Source organism: Ceratotherium simum, chromosome 27 (assembly GCF_057802395.1).
Source record: "Ceratotherium simum simum isolate JZ-2026a chromosome 27, ASM5780239v1, whole genome shotgun sequence".
NCBI lineage: Eukaryota > Metazoa > Chordata > Mammalia > Perissodactyla > Rhinocerotidae > Ceratotherium > Ceratotherium simum.
In genome coordinates, this window is record NC_141926.1 from 2924611 (window position 1) to 2947782 (window position 23172).

At 48.8% G+C, this 23172-nt stretch overlaps 1 protein-coding gene across 2 annotated transcripts in view; it reads right to left on the minus strand.

Moving 5' to 3' along the window:
• Positions 1-10356: 10356 nt before the first annotated feature.
• The window catches only part of AGPAT3 (1-acylglycerol-3-phosphate O-acyltransferase 3), a 99202-nt gene continuing 86386 nt past the window's right edge, over positions 10357-23172 (minus strand). For both annotated transcript variants that reach the window (XM_087418010.1, XM_087418009.1), the window contains 3 exons: positions 21021-21096; positions 14373-14571; positions 10357-14128 (listed from right to left, as the gene is read on the minus strand). In XM_087418010.1, coding sequence (XP_087274136.1) covers positions 14040-14128; positions 14373-14571; positions 21021-21096 — 364 coding nt within the window. In that variant the 3' untranslated portion in view covers positions 10357-14039. The remainder of the gene's footprint in view (positions 14129-14372; positions 14572-21020; positions 21097-23172) is intronic.

The window sequence follows — 23172 nt, forward strand, 5'->3', positions numbered from 1 at the left end:
TGAGCCCAGGGAGCCACCCCCTGCCCTGGTGGCAGAAGGCAGCTGTGGCCTGGCTTAGCCATGGGAGCAGGCCAAAGCCTCTTGTGCCAGCCTCTGGCACATCTAAAATCGGGGTGACAGGGGCAGAAGAGGGTGGTGGAAAGAGAGGGCATGTTAAGGGCCGGGCCACCCAGAATGCCGACCTCCAAAACTTCATTGGAATAGGCGAGAAGGCTGGTGTCAGCTAACTCAGAATTCCATATGTCTCTTCCCTGCCAACTGGCACAATATAAATTATCAAGTCACAGTGGCCTGTGTGGTACACACAGACTCTAGCAGACGTGTTGTGTGCCCAGGCCACATGCCCGCAGCTCACTCTGATTCAACTGCAGCTGGGCGGCCCAGGCACTGGGAGGGTCCCACCCTCAGAACGTGCTGGGGGATCCCCTTTTCTGCCCCAGGCCTGGGACCCTCTTCAGGCGCCCAGATCAGGCTGAGCAGGACGTGGTGGGGAAGCGACACCACCAGGCCCTCCCTCATAGTGTGGGTGGATAAACGTGCAAACCGTCCTTTGCTCAGAGTGCACTGTGCACGGCCTCCGAGAGGGCCAGGCAGGGTGGAGCCCGCAGAGAGAACCAGCTCCATGACAGTCACGGTCGTGGCTCCTTGTCCTTTCCTGCCTCCCCCTCCCCACTCCCTTCCTCGCCTCTCTGGGGCCACCAGCAAATAACCTCCTGCGCCCAAGTCCTCGCTCACACTCTGCCTGAGATGCAGCCAGTCGGTAACGGGCGAGGTTCTGCTGCACGCGTGCTCCCACTGCCAACCTGAGAGGGCACCACGGCTGCCCCACAGTCTACAACAGACGCATCCGTGGCCTGGTCGCTGAAAATCAATGATGCGTTTATGACCTGAATGTTAAATGTTTAATACACTGCCCTGGAACTTGGCTGGCTCGGAAAATCACAGGTAACAAATGCATCATTTTGAACGTTCAGAGTACTTAATTGTCATTGATAGAAAACCCAGTTTCTCCCTGCCTCCTTTAAATGAACGCGGAAGCGATGTTTGAGGACCGCAGCTCTGTGGGGGCCGGGTGGCTGTCCTGGCCAGGCTGCCCGCCTGCCTCAGCCCAGGTGGGAACCAAAGGCCTCCCTCTAAGCGGTCAGCCAGCTGTCCCTGGCAGGACAGGCCAGGACTCCAGACCAAAGGCGACAGACAGCTGTAGAGCGGGGCTGGCACGGTGTCGGTGGCTAGCTTGCCAAGGCCCGTCTGTCCTGCTCTGGGGCAGCAGGTGGGTTTTCTGAGTGCAGGGCTTGCTGTTGTCGATGTGGCCCTGGCTGCTGTCTGACCTCAAGGGCTGCTTCCCCTTCCCTCTGACCCCGGGGCTCCTCCCCACCCCCTCCTCTTCCTTCCTTTGCAGAGATTTCTACAGACACATACAACCAGAGAAGATGGCCAGGGGAAGAAAACACACTGTCCTCGAAATTTCAGCCAGAGGGTTTGCTCCTGGGAGGCTACTGCGTGGAGGAAAGAAGCAGATCTTTGTTTAAGATACATTTGCATGTCCGGAGACACAAAAAGAAAGGCTGACCCCTCTGTAGGGGGAGAATTTATTCTGTGTCTCTTAGTCCAAAGCAGAATTTTCTCCTAAACAACTCTTGAGTCAAAGAGCAAATATAAACCCACCTGCACAATTCCCAAGAACCTAAGATAATGAAAACACGACATATTAGGGCCTGTGAGCAGGGCTTCGTGGAAAACAGCCTGAAATTCAAACATATTCATTTTTTAAAAAGGAAGAATGGATATAAACGAATTCAGCACTGACTTAAAAGATTAGAAAATGAAAAACAGAAATAAATGATAGGAAAGTAGAAGGAAGAATTTGATAAAGACAGAAGCAGAAGGAAGTGATGAGAAAATAGAAAACAGTAGAAAGAAATAATCTGGCACTTTGGAAAAAATAAGTGATGAGCTAATTGAGTGAAGGAAAAGAGGGGAGACTGCGCAAGTACACAAAATAAAAAAATGACAAGGTGAGAATAACCACAGAGACAAGAAAAAAATGTTTTTACTTAAGTAACTAATCTGTACTAATTTAATTTAAGCAACTATTTGCTTAAAATAAATTTTAAACTGGTACGAAATTTAATTTTCTAGGAAAAAACTGACTCTGGAAAATATAGAAAGACAAACAATTTCCAAATAAGAAATAGAAAAAATTGTTAAAGAGCCTCCCCCTCAACCCCTGCCAAAAAAAATCCCACCCAACCAGAGGGTTTCCCAGGGAAAGTCTACCCATCTTTAAACTATGTCAGGGCATAAAAAAAGAGGAAAACTTATTTTAATTAAAGAAGTATAATATTGATGCCAAAACCTGATAAAGACTGCACACAGAAAGAAATCTAGAAACCAATGTAACTGACAAATAGCAATGCAAAAGTCTTAAATAAAATATTAGCAAGGAGAATCCATCAACTGCTAAAGAATAATCTATTACCAAATGGAGTTTGTTGCAAAAGTGAAAAGGCAAGTAATATTAGAAAGTCTATTCATATAACCCATCATATTAATAGATTTAAGGAGAAAACTCTTATGATTATCTCTGTTAATGCAGACAAGTCATTTACCAAATTCAACAGTCATTCTTGACTTTTAAAAAATGCTTAATAATATATGAATTGGTAAATTCTTCTTTGACATGGCAACATATATAACATGATACTCATATAAATACCAGCCCAGAAGTCAACATCATACTTAATGAGGAAACTCGGGAGTCATTCCCATTCAAGTCAGAAACAGGAATCCCCAAACCATTACTACTCTTTAATATTGGACTAGATACTGGCTGGTGTAATTAGACAAAAGAAAGAAATTAGAGGCACAAAAGCTATCACTATTTGGGAAATTATATGACTGATAAAGAATCCATTTTAAATGAGCACAATAAGAGAATTTAGTAGGTTACTTGTAGTATTAAAATTAATATACAGAAATCAATAGCCTTCATATATATCTATAGTGGTCAACAGATAATGTGCGTGTGTGTGCACCTTATAGAACATATGATGGGAGAGAGGCCCCTGCAACAGCAACAAAAAAAGGTAGAATATCTGGGAACACATGTAACAGGTAACGTGTAAAAGATACATGAGGAAAACCTTCAAAGACCCCAAGGCTGACTTGCACAAATGAAAATACAAACCATGCCCTTGCCTGGAATCACTCAACATCGTGGATATACCAACTCTTCCTGAATTGATTTCTAAATTTAATGTGATCCTTATAATAAAAAGTACCAACAGGCTTATTTTTCTGTAACTAGAAAAGCTGATTTCAAAAATGATGTAAAAAATAAATAAAAAAGGACAGACAGGAAAACTCTGTAAAGGAAAAGTGATGAGCAAACCCTGTCAGGCAGAAAAGCACTCTACGAAGCCTGAATAACTGAAGCGGAGTGGTACGGACAGCGTGCTCCCGCCAGACCAGCGGCACAAAATTAGGAAATCAGAGAGAGACCCAAATACACATGGGAATTTAGTATGTGATAAAGTTGGAATTTCAAATCAAAGAGTGTACAGATGGACTTAAATGAAACTCTTTTGGAAGTATTAGGAGACACCAGCACCGCGAGGCATTGAATAAAGAAGCATAAGCTGTATTTCTGTTCTTTTTATAACTATTCTCAGGAGTAGGGCCGAATTAGTGCAGCAGGACAAGACGACGTTCCTGTCTGCTGCCACCACTGCCACCACTGCCACCACTGCCACCACCCAGGCCGCTTTTGTGACTCAGGGTAGCAGAGTGATTCTGATTTTGTACAGTGATTTAAAAAATACTATCTGTTAATACTGGCTCGGTGCTAGGGGATTTGGGTATATTTATCTCGTTGAATCCCAGCCACTGATAAGATAGATCTTATCCCCATTTTATTGCTGTGGATCTATTTATCGAAGAGAATCAATACCAATCTGATAGGGCTTTTGAGAGGCTTATCAGATATTTGAAAATGTCACCCTAAAGACAGACACTTAATAAATGATGTTGGGACAACTAAGTACCCCAATGAAAACAGATGAGATTAAATCCACACCTCACATTCTAAGCAGGATACAGTCCAGGAAATAGAAAGTGAAACCATGAAATTATAAGAAAACACAATGAATTCCTTTATGACCCTGGAGCAGAGAAAGCCCTTCTAATGTGTGTCAAAATCCAGAGACCAAAAAACAAAAGATTGATGAATTTAACTGTGTAAAAATAAATATATATGCCTGAAAAAAAAAATCATAAGCAAATGATAAAAAACAAGCTGAGGGGGCTGGTTCGGTGGCATAATGGTTAAGTAGGCGCGGTTCACTTTGGCGGCCCAAGGTTTGCAGGTTCGGATCCCAGGCGCGGACCTAGGTACCGCTTGTCAAGCCATGCTGTGGCAGGCATATAAAGTAGAGGAAGATGGGCACAGATGTTAGCTCAGGGCTAATCTTCCTCACCCAAAAAAAAAAAAAAAGACAAGCTGAAAAAAAAAGATAAAGTATATCACAAAGGGTTAATCTTCCTAATATATAATGTATATATTAGCTCCTAAAAATCAAGAAGAAAAAGAATAACCCAATAAAAATAAAGACATTAGTGCCCCCACTTCAGATGATAATCTCAAGTAGTCAGTCCCCAGGCTCCCCACAATTTGTCCGACTTGGCTACAAATCGGAGGTTCCCATGACCCCTTCCTCAGGTTCCATTAATTTGCTAGAACAGCTCACAGAACTCAGGGAAACAGGACTTAAGTTGACCAGTGTATTAAAGGATATGATAAAGGACACAGAGGAGTAGCCAGAGGAAGAGATACCAGGTCTGGGAGGGTCCTGAGCACAGGAGCTTCTGTCCCCGTAGAGCTGGGGTGCGTCACCCTCCCAGTACATGGATGTGTTCACAGCCTGGAAGCTCTCTGAACTCCATGCTACTGGGATTTTATGTAGGCATCCTCACATAGGCATGATCAATCATAACCTCCATTTCCAGCCCCTCTCCCCTCTCTGGAGAAGTTGGGGGGTGGGGCTGAAAGTTCAAGCTTCTAATCATGGTGGTTTTTCTGGTGATCAGCCCCCATCCAGGAGCCATCTAGAGTCACCTCATTAGGACAAAAGATGCTCCCAGTGCTCTTATCACTTAGGAATTTACAAGGGTTTCAGGAGCTCTGTGTCAGAAACTGGGGGCAGAGACCAATAAATGTATATTTTCTATTATCTCACACCCATCAAATTGGCAAAAATCCAAGTTTGACAATATACTCCATGGGTAGTTTCGTGGGAAACAGGCCTCCCATGCATTGCTGATGGAAGGATAAAACGCAGCCATCAAAATTACAACGCCTTCACCCTTGATCAGACCAGACCACCAGCAGCTGAGAGATGTGTGGCTGCAGGCCCCACCTGTCCACAGGGAGTAGGGGAAGGAGACAGGGGAGACAGTTCCCGGGAGGCTGGGACCTCTCCATGTGTACTGGGCTATATAGTGGGTGTATTAACTACTCAGAAAAATTAAATAGACTGTATTTAACCCCTTGTATCATTTGAGAACCCTCCTGGGAATGATTTTTCTCATCTAAATGCTATATGCAGCCAGACATCCTAACTAAATAAAACCAGATGAGTTTGAGGTTCTTGATAATAATAAATCAGGCAGGCCCTTTCCTCAGAGGCTGGACCCCTGTGTCCCTGGCAGAGGAGGTATGGTAACCATGGCAACTCCTGCAAGCCGGCCTTTCTCAGGCAGCTGTCACTCACACTGGAGGGTCCTGGGCGCACGGAGGCTCCTCAACTCCCAAATACGTCTCTAGCCAGGTTGCTCAGGCCTCGCTTCTACCACTGGAGGTTCGGCCCTGGGCTTTGGGTTCTTGAAGCTCCTTACACACTCCTTGTGGTTCGGAAGGTCAGGGAATGGGGGCATTCCTGAGAACACCGGTGCTGGGATGTTGTGGCATGTTTCACAGCCTCCACCATGGACGCTGGAAAGCCGAGCGTGCACATTACCAGCCCCCCTTCAGCCTGGGCTGGCTGTGGCACACTGAGGTGCAGGTGGTCATCTCCCGGGCCAGACGCTGCCCGTGACCTTGTCGAGCTGCTGAGGCAGGACCCAGCTCCCAATTCTCATCACAGGAGAACACCACCCCCTCCTGGTTTAGGCCACTGTTAGCAGGGTCTCCTGTCACTTGCACACGAGTCACAGACGGCAGTGTGGGCCCAGCTGAGAGAGGAGGAAGGACCCGCCCCCCCAGGCTGGGCAGAGGGCTCTGCTAGGTGATGACTGAGTACTGGGACAGAGTGACGCCCACTGGGCTTGGGGTGCAGAGCGTGGGCTCGTTGGGGCCCTGAGGTCTTGGCTGTGCTGGTCACGGAAAAGTCCTGCAAGAGAAGACTAGACTCAGACTCAAGGGGCCGCTCTGAGAGCAGAGAAGCTCCAGGAGATAGTGTGGTCTCCGCCTGGGACTCGGCGATCAGAATCCACTCCGCCTCCTGTAATCTGGTGCCTCTCGAGGACGCAAGAGCCGAATCCGCACTTAAGCTGAGGCTGGTACGAGCTGGGAGCCAGCTGGAGAGCAGAAATGAGACACAGCTGTGGGGGTCGCTGATGCTCTTCGTGCGTTGGAGCGGGAAACGGGCCAAACGGGAGCCTTGGTCCTTCCAGCCAGGCGGTCAGTCCTGATGCCCAAAGACACGTGCAGGTCCTGCAGCCTGCTGGGCAGAGAAGTCACGAAACAAGGGAAACCTGTGACAGAACTCGGGGTGGCAGCATTGGCCCCCAGGAGGCGAAGGGGAGGTGGGTGGGAGACTGAAGCAGATGCAGACCCCGGGGCTCCCCGGGCCCTGCCGGAGAGACCCCAGGATCCCTCCTCCCAGTGTTGCCAAGGAAGTGGCAGGAGCCGTGGTCACGCATTTCTAAGTGGCCATTAGTCTGGGCCACCTCTAAAAGGGTTGTGTGGCCACAGTGGCTCCGGCTGGTGGCAGGAAGGCCCTGGGGTGGCTGCAGGACGTGGTTACACCTCCACCTGTGATGGCCTCCAGGCAGGATCCCAGTGTGCCCGCCAAGAACAGGCCCCTTGGTTTATCCTCACTTTGATACATCGTGTCCCCGGGTCACTTCTCAGTCCGTGCTAGAAAATGAGCATCTGCGTAACAGTGAGAGGAGCGCAGGGCCTGGGACATGGCTCAGTCCCTAAAAGGAATTTAACCTCTGTTCCCAAATTAACTAATCTCACTGCCTCTAAATTTGTTAACTCTTAATTCTGCATTTTTAAAGTAAATGAAACCAAGGGCCAGCCCCGTGGCTTAGCGCTTAAGTTCTCACGCTCCACTACTGGCGGCCCGGGTTGGGATCCCGGGCGCGCACCGACGCACTGCTTCTCCAGCCACGCTGAGGCTGCGTCCCACATACAACTAGAAGGATGTGCACCTATGACATACAACTATCTACTGGGACATTGGGGAAAAAATAAAGGAGGAGGATTGGCAATAGATGTTAGCTCAGAGCCGGTCTTCCTCAGCAAAAAGAGGCGGATTAGCATGGATGTTAGCTCAGGGCTGATCTTCCTCACAAAAATAAATAAATAAATAAAGTAAATGAAACCACCTGTTGCTTACTCTTGGGGTCCTCAAGTTCCCCTTCTTTGGACAGAGTTTTAATTACGAGATGTTTCTCTGATTTAAATGGCAATGGTTTCAGCAGGTTAATGGTTTCAGGCAGGGCGCTGACAGGTGTGCTGCCAGCAGGTTTCCCAGAATCTGTCCCTGGAGACTTAGCCAAGGGTCTGACCCAACCCTGCCATTCCAAAATATCAAGTGGTCCTCTGCCCTTTGGTCTCCTGAGAAAACAACATCACATCACCCCAAATTCTGCACCTCTGTGTGTTTGTGTGCACTGCAGGTACATGGGTGTGTGCATGAATATGCATCTAGGCATGTGCGTGTACAGGCATGTGTGTGCACATGTATGCGTGTGCTGGTATATCTGTGCGCTGAATTCAGGGTATATTTTAAAAAATAAATCGCAGCTAGAGGTGGACTTGCCAGAGTTCCCATCTGAGCCCGGCCTTTCTTGTTCTCAGGAGGCCTGAGCTGAGCATGGACAGGGGCCGGTCCCCACTGCCGCCGGAACAAGACGGCCCCAGAGCAGAAAAGCACATCGTCAGAGGCCGTTCCCAGAGCATCAGTGACACCACGGTTCTTTTAGCTCAATTTATTTTCAGAAGACAGACAAATGAGACCCTGGAATAGCTCTTGGTTCTAACAAGAGTTCTTTTCTTTATAAAGAAGAAAACTGGTTCCTTGGTTTTCTCCACAGAATAAACTTGTTTTTACAAAAAAATAGTTTTTGATATATACATGCCTACTTTGGAAATCCTTTTGTCCTTGATGGCTTTAAGACCCATTTTTAGGCACATCCTTTATGCACCAACTGATTTCTCCCTTGCTTTGGCCAGGCGATCACTCTCCTTCTCGATTTCCCCTTCCGAAAGCAACTTATGTGAAATGGAGAGGCTTGGAAAGTGCACTGGGCAGGACAGCCTCAGAGAGGGCAGGCCCAGCTGTGGGAGGGTCTGTGCAGGTGGGTGACCCCGCAGCCATTAAGTGCCTGGAGGTCTTTACTTCCCCTGGGAAAAATCTGTGCAGACTAGAAACAAAGGGACAAAAGGAGGCCGACAGTCATTTTCTCTTCTATTGTGGACATTTTATCCCTCTCTTTCACAGCAGCAGTTTTAATAAACAAGTACGATGTCTGCAGCATTTTATCTAGAAAATACCGGCACCCAGGCAGGCTCCTGCAGGCCCGAGTACGAGGTGATCTTTGCAGAGCATGGCAAATGCGGCCAGTTTTTGGGACACAGGCTTTCTAAAGTCTAAGTTAGTCCCCCCACCCGTACCCCTCACAAACTCCTAGAGACCAAAAATACTGCTATCCTCAACTACATAAAGCTCGAGAGTAGCAAAACTTGTAAAAACGAAGTGTACAAAAGGAACCGTCCATATAATACATTTGCACCCTGTATACAAATTATCACCCTTTGAAACTGGTCCACGGTCAGGTATGGCAGAGTATCAATAATAGAAAAAGAACCCCAACATCCATCACACACACTTGAGCAATGGTTTGCATGGTTTTCCAAAGAGAGATATTTTCATTTACAGTTACAGTACTTGCTGACAATCTTTATGATTAAGAAGCCAGTTGAATCCCCTGGCATTGAGGCAAGTAACATCTGATTGTCACAACATACAATTCTGAGACAATAAATACAAGTAGATCAGATGCATTTCTTCATTGGATCAAGTAATTCCAGTTTAATACAATTTAGTGCATTTCAGTATCTCATTCACAGTTTGACTTCTGTCCAAATACTTTCTCAACAAAAAGTTAAGAAACTGAAAAGTTTATAGGAAAAGAAAACTCCAGGTAAACTTGTCATTACAAAGCTTAAAATTTTAAAGCAATTCAGTTGTCTTTGAAAAGAATAAGCGGCTGCTGCCGGTTGACTGTGTCAACTTCTCTGGTAATTTCCTAGGCTCCCGAAAAGGGTTCTCGTCCTTTATTTCCCAAGTGGACTATGAGAATGCCGCCGTTTCCACTGTATTAGCTACGGCAAATGCTTGTGGTAAAATAATTCATGTGTGTCCACCCCTCAATCAAGCAAAACTAAGCGTGACATCTTCGATCCAAACACTGTCCCTATGTTTTTGCGTCCTGGCCCTGATCTGCAAGAACATGGGACTCGAATGTCCGCACGCACCCTGGCAGCCCCACTCGGGGTTTGGGACAAAGCCAGGGCGAGCCAGTGGTGTGGCTGGCCCCACAGCCCACGCCCAGGCGCTCGGAGAGGCTAGAGAAGGGGGCAGAGATGAAGGCCAGGGCCGTGCTGCCTCCAGAGAGAAGGCAGGTCGGCGTGTCAGGCCCACTGTTTTAACCCTAAGCCTGGTTACACTGCAGAAAGGTTAGAAGCCACATCACACCATTGAACGCTAAGCATCGCATGCCTGGGAAGCATGCAGCTGTTGGTGAGAAATTCGCAGCATGAGTTTACGCACACGGTTGAACAATTCCGCTGAACGTCAGTCAGGCTGAGAAGATTCTATTGGGCTTGTCCTATAGGTGTCTTGGGCAGAGACGAAGCAACATGCAGAGAGTTACTTACTCCTCACCCCCCATCTGATACACATCGGCAGTCACATGGGCGTGGAGGACCTAGAGAGCTCCTGAGTTGCACGTGAGCACATGCACCGCGTTTTCTTCAGTGCTCTTTAACTGAGTGAGTGTCAGGGAAGGTTCTCATGCCACAGAGGGGAAGGAACAGGGACAGACAAGACAGATTCAAAACTGATCAATGATCCGATCTGTTTTATACAAGAAAGTGCTGCTTACATTGTCTTCTGCTATTATTTAGTGGTTCGTATAGCCAGAGCTCATCTCTTCAGCTAGTCTGTGCTTCTTGAGGACAGAGACCATAATAAGGCCATGCATCTAGTACGCCGTCGCCAAGTACCCGATGACCAGTGTCACTTCTTTCTCCGACTTAAAACTCTTATCAATGGGTAGCCATTGCAAACCCTCCTCCAGGTTTCAGTTTGGAGAAAAAGAGGGCGTACAGAAACAGTGTTCACAGATCTACAACACGCTTTCCCTCTGACCCGCTAAGCCTTTCCCCAGCGTCTGCTCACGTGCATGCAGTGGGGACAGTCACTGCTTACAATGCTATCAGAAAGACCCCAAAGAGGGAAGCCAGACCGTCTCTAGGTGCTGGTAGCTGCCACAAGTCACCAGGAACTGCCACAAGCACCCTAGAAGACCCTGGAACTTCCCAGAGGGGGGCAAAAGAACTGTGGCCTTCTCCCGAGCTGGACACATAGGGAAGGCCCACAACCCAAACTCCACTCACTGGGCCGGGCTAGAATACACGCGTGGAAGATGACAAAAGTCTCGGCACCAGAGGCCTGAGAGCAGGGCCTGGGCCTGTGCTGAGAAACATGCCAGCCAGCTGCCTCCAGGCTCTGAGCTCAGCCTGCTGGGCACTCATGGGAGGGGCCCAGGGCCCTCTCTCTGTGTGTTTTCAGCAGGGGTGGGTGGCTCTGGATGTGCACTGCAAGCAACAGAGCAGGCCCCAGCAGAGGGTCAGCAAACACCTCTCCCCAGCAGAGAGGGTCAGCAAACACCTCGCCCCAGCAGGGAGGGTCAGCAACCACCACCCCCAGCAGAGAGGGTCAGCAAACACCTCCCCCAGCAGGGAGGGTCAGCAAACACCACCCCCAGCAGCAGCGAGGGTCAGCAAACACCACCCCCAGCAGGAGCGAGGGTCAGCAAACACCACCCCCAGCAGCAGCGAGGGTCAGCAAACACCTCCCCCAGCAGCAGCGAGGTTCAGCAAACACCTCCCCCCAGCAGGGAGGGTCAGCAAACGCCTCCCCCCAGCAGGCAGGGTCAGCAAACGCCTCCCCCAGCAGGCAGGGTCAGCAAACACCTCCCCCAGCAGGGTGGGTCAGCAAACACCTCCCCATCCTTGCCTGACCCAGGACCCAGCGGGGAGGGCACCAACAACTCCAGGCTTAGAGCTCACTGCCCCCAACCATGACAGCCTGTACCGTCCCAACATTCAGCCTGACATGACAACATCAGCAACAAATGAAGCTCGGTGGTAGACGTAAAGGAAAAGGGAAAAAAAAAGCACTATTCTGCGATTTACTAGTTTAATTTAAAAAATTAAAGGAGCTTCCCTCCCCCTCTCCTTCTGAAGTGGATGAAAAGCAAAATCCACCCCTCTAAAAAAAAAAAAAACCCCAAACATTCATAGGGTAGTTTTTATTGCTCTCGAAGGGCTTGGTATTCAAATACACAAGCTGACCTGGGTTAAATCAGAAGGAAGTCGCTAAGATTTAAAACCCACCCCGGGGGTCTCAATCTCCATTTGCCTGGGAGTCTTCACAGAGCATTCATTGACTCAATGCAGAATTTACACATTATGTATTAACTTCAAGGGGAGGGAACTTATCTGGGAACTATTAATTAGATAGTAAATGATCTAAATTTGCATTTTCCTGGTAATGTATCTGCCCGGTAGTACTCTTCAACTTTTTTCCTCTAAGATTCTTTAGGTATTAGGGAATTAGCGAGTGACACATAGGCAGATAAAGACAGAGGAGCAGCATTTATGTGAAGAAAACTCAGACCCAAGGTTGTCGCTCACTGCAGTGGAAGCCCACGCTCTGCTCAGGGTTCGGCTACAGGAGCTGGCGGAGGGAGGGAGGGGAAATGTGCTGTGAGACGGAGGGAAGCTCACTTCTAAGGGCATTTTAAAGCTGCTTTGTTTTGTTTTAACCCTTTGAGCTCACAAGGAATTGTGTTCATCCGCTATCACTCAAGAGCAAGCATAAAATCCTGGTGTCTTCTCTGCCTGCTCCCTCCGTCATGGTTACCAAATAAAATTCAGTAGACTGTCGTCGTCATGAAGAACATATGCTGTCTCAAGGAATCTTCCCAAAATACATACTTAGGGCCAATGCACCATTATGTTCCCAATTCAGTTTATAATTTTTTCCATGCCTCTTTCCTCTATTTTTTTTTCCCTAGAAAATTCAACCTGCCTCCATTCAGAATGCTGGTTACGGTTTATCAGAGATAACACCCATTATTTTTCTTTCCCTTGCTAAAAAAGAGGAGGGGAGTGTGACTTTAAAAAAGCAAGTTGAAAGTTTAGGAAGAAAAGTACAATGCAGGTGCAGTTTATGGTGGAATGATTTAGCTGAGCCCAGGGAGGACTGGGGTCTGCCCACTCCTCCAACCAGCCCCCGCAGCGGGCATCAAATACACCTTCATTTGTGGAACAGACATCTCCCACTAGGGCTGCAGGCCCAAGGGAACGCTGTGAGGACATAAGCCAAGCAGAGGCTGTCAGGACCCTCTGGAGACACCCCTGTAGCAGGGAGGAGCTAAGGAGGAACTGGCATGCCCGCTGGGCACCCGCGGGAGTTGGGGCTCACCGTCTCTAGTTTTCACTGGGAAGTTGAGAGCCATCAATTGTAAAAATTAAATCTCTAAAAGCCAATGAGCTCCGTGTTAACAGTCTCCACCCACCTCTAGAAGACAGAGGTGTCACGGTGACACTGCTTTTTAAAAAGCATCCAGGAGTCCCATGGGCTGCAGGGCAGAGGTCAGCATGTCAGGGCTCCCAGTCTGCTGGGGCAGAGGGGAGCCGGTCCGGCATGGCCTCCCCTGCGCCCAGTGGAGGACTGGAGACTGAGGCCACAGGGAGAAGGGACAGAGCAGATCTGGGTACGGGAGGACTGTATGTTTCACCGAGTTCTAGGGGCCCATTCACTTTAAAACCAGATTTCAGATGTTTCCACCCAGGGTTAGGGAGGAGACAGGCAGGATGCTCTGGAAAATAAAATGGGGCGTTTGCCTACAGCCAGCCGGGTGCAGGGCTACGACCCGACCGACACTCAGCGTGTGCTTATCACCAAGAGACCTCTCTCCACGGCCACCCCACTGTCTGGAAGCGAAGGTGCCGTGCCATGCCGAGCAGAGCAGTGAGCAGGCGCTTTGGGGCGGGACCCTGTCGCATCCGTCCCCAGGAGGACAGAGGGAGAGTCGCGAAGAGAAAGTTCGCTGCGGGTGCAGGGCAAGAGGTGAGGGGCCAGGGTAAGCTCCTGAAATTACTAATAAAAAACAAAAATGGGATCTAAGTTTAAGAAGAGGAAGCGTCGAAAGGCTCCCTCCGGCAGGCAGAGTTCTTGAGAGCTGACATGGGGTACGGCCCGGTGTCCCCGGAGCAGACGCCTGTGAGCGCTGCTCCCCGAGGGGGCCCCGCGGCCCGCGCAGCGTGCTGACGGCTCCGTCTGCCGGCCTTCCCACTCCTCTACCCTTGGCTCAAGTTTTATTGTTAATATTAGTCACCAGTTAATAAGAAAAATAGTTTCTAAGTGTCTTTTTTTCCGCTCTGTGTGTTGTTCTGTTTTTAATTGAGTTAACTGGATACCACCGTCCGATCATGTGTGTTCAATCAGGGCCATTAATTATTCCTTTTTCTTAAATTCTTGGTTTCCGTAGCTGGAGCCTTTTTCTATTTCAGTTACTCCTATTAGTCGTCGCACTCCAAAGGAAGCTTTAAAGCAGGAAAAAGCGGAGGTTAGACTGATGGCTTTGCCCGACCTCCCTCCTCCCTCCTCCCCGCACCCGCCAGGTCAGCCTGTCCTGGGGCACAGATGGCCTCTGCAGCGTAGTGGCCAGAGCCCACTCTCAGAGGCCAGCAAGGCTCGGGTTGGATCCCAGCTCCCCGTGGGCTGTCACCCTGACCGGCACACGGAAGACCCCCAACCTCGAGCTGCGTTGTCATTCGCATTTGTTACCTGCCCCCACAAACCCCAGGAACATCAGGATCAGGAGGGGAGATCCGCTTGCGAAGACGCCCAGGACAAAACTGAAGAGAGGCGACAGGAGAATCGTGGCCCAGGCGAGGAAGTTGAGGAGCGTCCAGGGCCTTCGGGCGGGTTTGAACTGCTCCCCTGGAAACACCCCCTTCTGGTTGTACATCTCCTGCAACGCATCCTGAAAGAGTCGACCAGAACAGCGGTCTCTTCATCTGCTATTCTTTTAACACGAGAGAACAGTATTGATGGTGAAAAATGACTCAACTATAAAGGAGCCACGTAAATAAAGTGGAGGATTATGTACGCTGCGGATGGGAGGGGAAGCTGGCACAAGCTGTGTGGAGAACCTTGGCTGCTTGAACCAAAAGCCTGAAAAAATACAAACCCTTTTACCCGGCAAGTTTCCTAGGAAAACAATCAGTCCGTGCCTGGCACATGGTGGGTACCTCTGACCCCCAGGACTGCCGGTGTTGGCCAGGCCCCTCAAGAACCCCCGCTAGGTCTCAAGGGCGGGGATGGTGGCCATGACCCCCTGGGAGTCCAGCGGCCTGGGCACAAGTCTTGGTGTCACTCATCAGCTACATTGCCCACAGAAAGTTACTTAACCTCTCATCCCTCTGTTTCCTGGAGGCTGATGATGGGAGGAGAGATGAGCGAGGGAAGGCCCAGTGGGGAGAGGATGCTGTCAGAGCCTTTCCATCAGCGGGACGGGGGACGCTCCACACTGAGCAAGGCTGACAGGCCTAGCTCACCGACTCCTCTGCTGCTGTCACACGTAATATGGTTGTACGTTAACAGGGAGACGAAATCATGATACTTTAAGATATGTGAAGGAAGATGTTAAGAACCATATGATTCTATTTAAATAAAAACTGTGTATGACTGTGTCTGTTTGTATGGGACCAAGTTTGGAAAGACGACAGCAACAGAATCTTGGTGGTGACCCCTGGGGGCGTGGAATGTCATCTGTTTTTATCCTCTTCTATTTTGTTTTCTGCACACAATTTTCTACAGTTGTGCTTTGTACTATATAAAAATGGAGGGGCCTTAACAAACACCCAGCCTCGCAGCCTCATCCAGTCTGTGGGTAGGCACCAGCTGCTCGGCCCTTCGATGGGGCACATGGCCTGCGTTACGGGGCCTCGTGTGGTCAGGACCTGTGACCTCCAGGGCGACTGCACACGCTCCCCCCACCACCACCTGGAAGGCCCTTCCCTGCACGGCCCCCAGAACATTCCAGCCATTTCCAAGCACAATTGGCCTCCTCCGCTCTGACCACCCTGACCCTACGCACAACAGGACCTGCCTTGCTCTCTCCACCCAGAGCTGCACACGTGGCGTGGGAGCTCAGCAGAGCCTCCCCACGTGTTTACAGTACATGGTGGGTAAGGTGATCCAGGGCCCGAGACGATGACACAAAACGAGAAGGCAGAAGCTCTCCCTTGCGTGAGAGTGTGTTGTGACAGGTTTATATGAGGTTTGTGACAGGGTTTGTTTCTTTTGATCATCTGAATCTCACAGACACACACGATCCTAACACAGACGTGCTTGTATAAACTCTCCCCAGAGACCGTCAGTGTTGCCCACACACTGGGTTGTCCCCCTGGTGAGGCTCCCTGTGGGGTGAACCCTCAGGCAGTGGTGGTGCTAACCTCTGACCTTTCCTGACTTGTCAGCAATTCCACACACAAGCAAATGAGCTGCCCTCATTGCCGCCTGTTTCCACCTTCTTTCATGTTCCCGAGGCCTCGCCAGCCCACCCCCAGTAGACAGCCCACACATCTTGGGCAGCACGGCCGTGGTCGCCTGGGTCTCTTCGTGTCACCACATCCCGCTTCCTGCAGGAATGCTTTCCGTTCCCAGCGGTTACTCCAGGAGCCCCAATCCCCCTGCCCCCCCAACTCCGTCCCTCTGGGAGGGCCCAGAGCGGTGGTCCAGAGGCTAGCCTGGCTCTGCCAGCCACTAGCCGGGCCACCTCCAGCCGGTCACTCGACTCCATGAGCTGGAATCTCGCCTGTATCGGGCGTGATGACAGTGTCCCCCTGGCAGGTGTTGGTGAGGTTAATGAGGTGAATTACGGAGAAGGCCTGTTCTCCTAGGGATGGACCAGCCACACAAACACTGCTGCCTGCGATGACTCGTTGTGTGCACCTGCCATGGCTTCTCCCAGGAGGCAGCACACCATCCTTCTGAACTGGGACCCAGATCAGGAAACACATTTTATGCTGCAACCCAGTGCCCACATACGCACGCAGTGTGTGTCTCTGCAGCACATTTCAGGAGGCAACAAAACTCGCCCCGCCACGGGGGAGCATTCAGGCACATTCACTCCAGCCTGCTTCCCTGGAGGAAAGAGCTGGGCTGACGTGCAAAATGATTCCTGGAGCTGGCTCTCCAACAGTGTCCTCTTGCCTTGTCCCCAATCCCCGCCTGACCAACCTCCTCTGTCCTCTTTCAAAGCTCTGCTGAATGTGCTCATTCCGGGACTTGAGAGAAACTGAGACTCTTTCGACCCTCATCACCTCCAGACTCCCTAATGGCTTCCAGGCCCTCTCCCCCGTTCCCCAAAGCCCGGGCTCCCTGGAGAGGCCCCAGGGGCCCTACCCTCTCTGTTACTATTGGGCCAGAGTGCACGTGATATTGTGACGGTGACTCGAGTTGCCAGGAGGCATGAACATGGGAAGCTGGAACTTGGACCCATTTCCCTCACCAGCCGCTGCCTGGTCAGGGCCGGCCATCCCTCCACGTGGCACAGGTGTGGTGGAGAGTGTGAGGGGCGTGAGGCCAGGAGACCTGGGGACAGCTCCAGCCCGGCCACCCACAGGATCGTCACTTCCTCCTCAGGACCTTAGTTTCTACATCTGCGAAATAGGGAAATTGTATGGAACGACCTTTGAGGCCCTTTGGTGACCCTGTGGTCTGTTTCTATGTTATGATCGGAGCTAAAGGTAAATAACCAAAATGTAAGGGGTCACGCCTTTTGGAAGCATGGATGTTACACCAGGACCGAAGCAGAGAGTCTGGTCACTGCGGGATCTTTGCATATTCCCGGGGTGGAGGCAATGGGGCCGCAGGTGATCCAGACGCTCCACTCACAAGATGGGGAGAGAAGGGGGGACTCACACTCCACTGGGGGGTGTGGACTGGGCAGGCTCTTGGAAGCATGACCTAGAACAAGTTCACGAAGGAAGACAGCTACCACCACCAGTCACAGCATTGAGGAGACGTCTTACAGAAACTCCCACGTGGGCCTGGCCGCGCCGGGAACAGCAAAAGTGGGACACAAGCTAAAAGCTCACAGTGGGAAAACGACTGACGAAAATGGGGCCTCATCATGTGGCGGAATGCCACACAGCACCGAAGAGTGAATTGAGTCTATTTATGTCAGTGTGGACACATACAAAAACCATGGGGACTGAAGAAAACACAGGAGAACACCACACACAGTACGGTGTCCTCGACGTGAATTAAAATGTAAGAGACACGGAAAACAACTGAAATGTGGCATATTTCAGTACTATAGAAAAACAGCAAATAACATAAAAATATCCAAAATAAATCAGTTATGTCAAAACTTATCATTTGCTGCATTTGCATCAGATTATTTTAGAAAGTGAACCTTGGAGATGGAAATGAGGCCTGCGCTTCCTTCACCCCCAGAAGTCATCATGCTCGGGATGTGGCGGTTTACCCGGCACCACACACGCACGTGTCCGTGGACGGTGACTCACGGTCCCACGTGCCTGTCCTGTGAGCTCTGTCAGTAGCAGCATACCACACGCACACTGCAATCTGCTTCTGTCACATTACATTCTTGAGATTTAGTTATGTTGATAATATGTAGTTCATTCATTATATTGAGTCACAGCATACGAATACACATATACAGTGTATCTATTTCCTGATAAAGAACTTTTAGGTTTTTTTTTTGTTTCCTGCTAAACAAATGCTGTTACTTGCAAATGTCTGTGTAAGAGTTTCAAGCCTTTAAAACCTGACCCAGGCTCAGAGATGCATTCTCCTTCGCAACCTGGTGCATACAAGCCCTCTCTGCCTGTCTATCTCCATGGTGCACACACTATATTTTTTTTTCATTTAGGTTTTCTCTTTCTCCTAGAGAGAGTTATATTGTTCTTGGAAATTACAACATTTTATCTGAGCATTCAAATGTCCGAGCATAAAGTGAGTCACACTGCTCTCATATGACTTTCACTGTCTGCGCTTCGGTGGGATCACCTTTTTTATTCCTGTTAATGCCGTCACTCTTCTTTAATTGGTCAGTCTTGCCCAAAGCTTTCTATTTTGTTAATACTTTTAAGGGAAAAGCTTTTGGTGCAGTTGATGCAGTCTTTTGTAGTCTTGCTTTCTGTTTCAATAATTTATGCTATTCTTATTATTTTCTTTGCTCTACTCTCTCTGGGTTTACTCTCTTTTGTGTGTGTATATGTATGTGTATATAACGTATGTGTGTGTATGTGTCTGATTATTAAGAGGATAAAATGTGTAAGACATTTAGAAGAGATTCTGATATATAGCAAGTGCTATTTGTCTAATATCAACCTCACAGTCACTCCTGTGTGGGCAGTATGTCTCTTCTCTTTGGTTATTCTAACATCTTCTCATTGTCTTTGGTGTTCTGCAGTTTCATTCCTAAGCAGGCGTGGATTTCTTTCTTTCTTCTTTTTTTTTTTGTGAGGAAGATCGGCCCTGAGCTAACATCTGCCAATCCTCCTCTTTTTTTTTTTTTTTTTTTTTGCTGAGGAAGACTGGCCCTGTGCTAACATCCATGCCCATCTTCCTCCACTTTATATGGGACGCCTGCCACAGCATGGCCTGACAAGTGGTGCGTCGGTGTATGCCCAGGATCCGAACCGGTGAACCCTGAGCCGCCACAGCAGAGCGCAAGCACTTAACCGCTTGCGCCACCGGGCCGGCCCCTTGGATTTCTTTTTATTTATCCTATTCTAGACTTGTATTTCTTGACCCTGATGAAATCTATGTTCATCAATTCTAGTTTTAGGGCTATCATCTCTGACCATTGTTCTTCACCATTCTTTCTACTTTCTCCTCTGGACCTTCTAATAGTTACATATTTGACCTCTCAGTTTATTCTCTATATCTTTTAAGCTTCCTTTCATATTTTCACTGAAATATGCTATACTCTGAGTAATGCAGCATTACTGCATTACTGAGTAATGCATTCTGAGTAATTTCCTCAACATCTTCCAGTTTATTAATTCTCTCTCCAGCTGTATCTAACCTATTTAATCTGTTAATTAAGATTTTATTGTCAACCACTAGATTCGTCACGCCTATAAAGTCTACTTGTTTTTTCTCAAGTCTTTCTCATTTTCTCATAGGTCTTGCTCTTCTGTTTTCAATTCCTTCTTTTGTGCTCAGTCATTTCAAACACACTGATGTTAGTCTCTATCTGACAGTTCCACTAGCTGAGGCGTCAGGAGGGTTTGATCCTCCCGTTTGTCACGTCTGCCGTCCCTTGCCCAAGGTGGGTTTTGGTTACGAGCGCATCTCCAGCAGGATTGCAGCCCGGAGATCTGGGCGGCTCAGGCCTGGAGTTGTGTTCTTCTGGTTCCACACTCGCCTCTCCCAGGAACTCCAGCGAGCTGTGCCTAGAACCACTTTCTATGTTGATATTTAGGCTGTATTCTTCTGGGACTGTGTTGTTAGAATAAATTCAAACCCCAAACCTGTTTGAGGACAGGCCTGTGATTCTGAATTCCAGGGGAGGCCTTTCTAAGACCAAGGGGACAAAGGCAAGCTTCAAGGTCATTTCCCCGTGCTGGTAGGTAAATTCTCTCCAGTTTAACCTTTCTAAGGGTAAAACTCTCAGAGCGTCCCAGCTTCATGTGAGGTTTTCAGCTCTAACTTCCTGCCTTGAATGAGGTCAAACCCTTATCTTCTTTTCCAGGTAGGCATTAAAACTCACGACTTTAGGTTACAGGGACCAGCAAACCCTGCCATCAGAGAGTGGCAGCATCAGCTCGCAGGCATACCACCTGGTTTCCAGTTCCCATCCCTTTTTTGATCCTAGAAATTTCCCTTATTTTCTTGAGAGGTCGTCAGTGCATTTAAAAAGATATTTATTAGATACTGGAAGGATTTTCTGATTATCTAAGCTCCTACAACGCTGAAAATGAAAACCTAATGTCCTGTATGTTTGTGTATATGAAATAAACTGGAAGTAAGAGTCAGGGGGTGAGGCATGCAATGGGGGAATGGAGAACGGACCGGGTGTGGTTGTCACAGAATCCTTTCATGTCATCTATATTGTGTCTCATATATTAAATCACATATACACACACCCCCACATAATACATGTGTGTTAAATATCTAGAATTTCTTTTACATAAAAAAATGAAACAAATGTGATAAAATGTTATCAGCCATGGTTATATAAACATTATGTTATCCATTATACTTTTCTCCAGTTTGTTAATTTCTCAAAACATAAGAAAAAATGAAAGAAAAAAGAAAAGAAAGATTAGAAAGAAGTATCAGGGAACTGCATGTACTTGTCCCCAGAGGAAGTCAACGTGCCCCCGCCTGCCCCATCAGCTGCCCCTGCGAGACCCTTCACAGCCCCCTGAGGGAAAGTGGAGCCTTTACCTTCTCCTGGTAGAGTTTATGAAGCCACTGGGCCGCTTCCTTTTCATCCAGCGGGATCTCTTCCAGAGGAAATCTCCTGTTTTACCGAGAAGATTGAGAGCAAAGTGAATGACTAGACAACATCAAGCTGAAAAGGGGAAATAAGTTATTGTGCATCGGGGCTACTTGTTGGCCTGCTGTTTCCATTCCAGTCTCACCCTCGGTTTCTAAACACACATGAGCATCAAAGCAACTCCTCGGGCACCCACCCCGAGGACGTGGAGTCTCCTGGCACTCTGGGGGATGGCAGGGGCCTCGGGGGGCGGCTGAGAGATGCATGTATGTTCACGGGATAGCTGAAGTATTTCACAGGGATACCATGAACAGCTTACTCAGCAGATCAGGCCCCCAGTTCCACTGCGAAGGGTGACCATTTATTAGCTTCCGCAGGAATTTTGTTCTTTCTTAATAGTTCATTCTTTGGAAATAATCATGAGTGAGAGTGTATTTCATTAGGCAAAGAAGATCACGTATTTCACCAATGAAATCTACTAGCTTCACATATGAAAAGCAGTAGAGATTTAGAACTTTAATCTCAGTACCAAACAGCTGACTTCAGTTAGGACACTAATTTATTTATAAACCTAATCACCAGCGGGATTACCAGCCCCAGGGTGGAGGTGTCTACCTTGTAAGATAAAACAGGCCAAGAACCACCATCCACAGCCACTGTAGTGCCTCAAGAAGGCCAGCAGGGGGCGCTGAGCACACGCACGAGCCAAAATAGTTAAGGGGACATGGTCATCACCGGGGCCTGGCTGCCCACCTCAGTGGGCCCACAGTGAGAGAAGAGCCAGGAGAGACCTTCACAGCCAGAGGTAAATCTCCATGTTTCAAGGTATCTCAACCTTTTTGTCTCAAAGAATTGAGAACTTTGGTCTCTGCTGATCTTGACCACATCAGAAATGAACAGAATTTTCACAACACACGAGATCAGACATTGGAGTGACGCTGTGCCGCACGTCACGTGGCCTCTGGGAAAATCCCCTGTGTGCTCAAGGGAATGAAGAAGGCACATAACCTCCTAGTAAACAAAACCAGCTCAACTTGGTGAGCCCCGGAAGGTCTTGGGGACCTCCAGGAGACCCCAGACCATACTTTGAGAACTAGAAGGGTTTGGCACACAGGGACCATTTCAGTAAGGAAACCAAGTTCAGAGAGGTCTGTCTACAGAGAGGTGACTGCCGTAAAGTTTCCAACTCACTCGACTCTTCTCCCAATTTCACGTGTTTATCATAGATACACCACACACGGGTTCTGTTGTGTGTGTGTGTTACACGCGGTATGAAATATATAAAATAAGAATGAAAAATGATGAGTAAGAAATAAATACAAACATGAGCACCTACCTCCTGGAGTGGACTCAGCCACTCTGAGGACACTGCCCCAAGCACCAGCGTGAACCAGGAGAGCCCCAGGCCACCATCCCCACAGGCCCCACAGGCGAGGACAGGGATAGAGGCAAACTCCATCAGCTGTGAGAACCTTGGCTTGTTGGATTACAAATACGTGTGGACTCACTGGAATTCTGCTCTTACTTAACAACACACAAAACACTAAGTTGAAGCTTTTAGAAGTTCTGAGAATATATCTATTAAAATGAGATTAGGTAAAATATAGCCCCCCACTCTCTGCCACAAAGGGGAAATGAAGAGATTAAAGCACAGGTCCTCTCCTGCTGGAGCTGAGGGTGCACGCGGAGGCGCAGGGCAGCCTGGTGGGGGGGCCGTGGGAACATTCCGGCCTGACAACTTCCCCAGAGGAACGTAACACAGAATTGGAACAAAACCAGAGCCTCCCTTTGTACTTTCCCTTCTTTGTGCTCTGCCAGAGTGGCCCTTAGAGCACAGCCTGCCTGTCCGGAGGGGCCAGGAGGAATCCTGGAGGAGACTCTCCACCCCGTGTAGCTCCCAGGGCAGATTTCAGACGGGCCTCCCATAAGCCGGAGGGGCCGCCCGCCTTCCCTCCACCAGCCAATGCCTTTCAGAAACTTGGTTCTCTGATCCCTCTACTGCCCACCCCACCCCTGCCTCTATCCTCTTGCTTTGCACCCAGTAGGCACTCAATAAATGCTCAGTGCACAAATTAACAGGAATCGTTTCTGATAATCTCA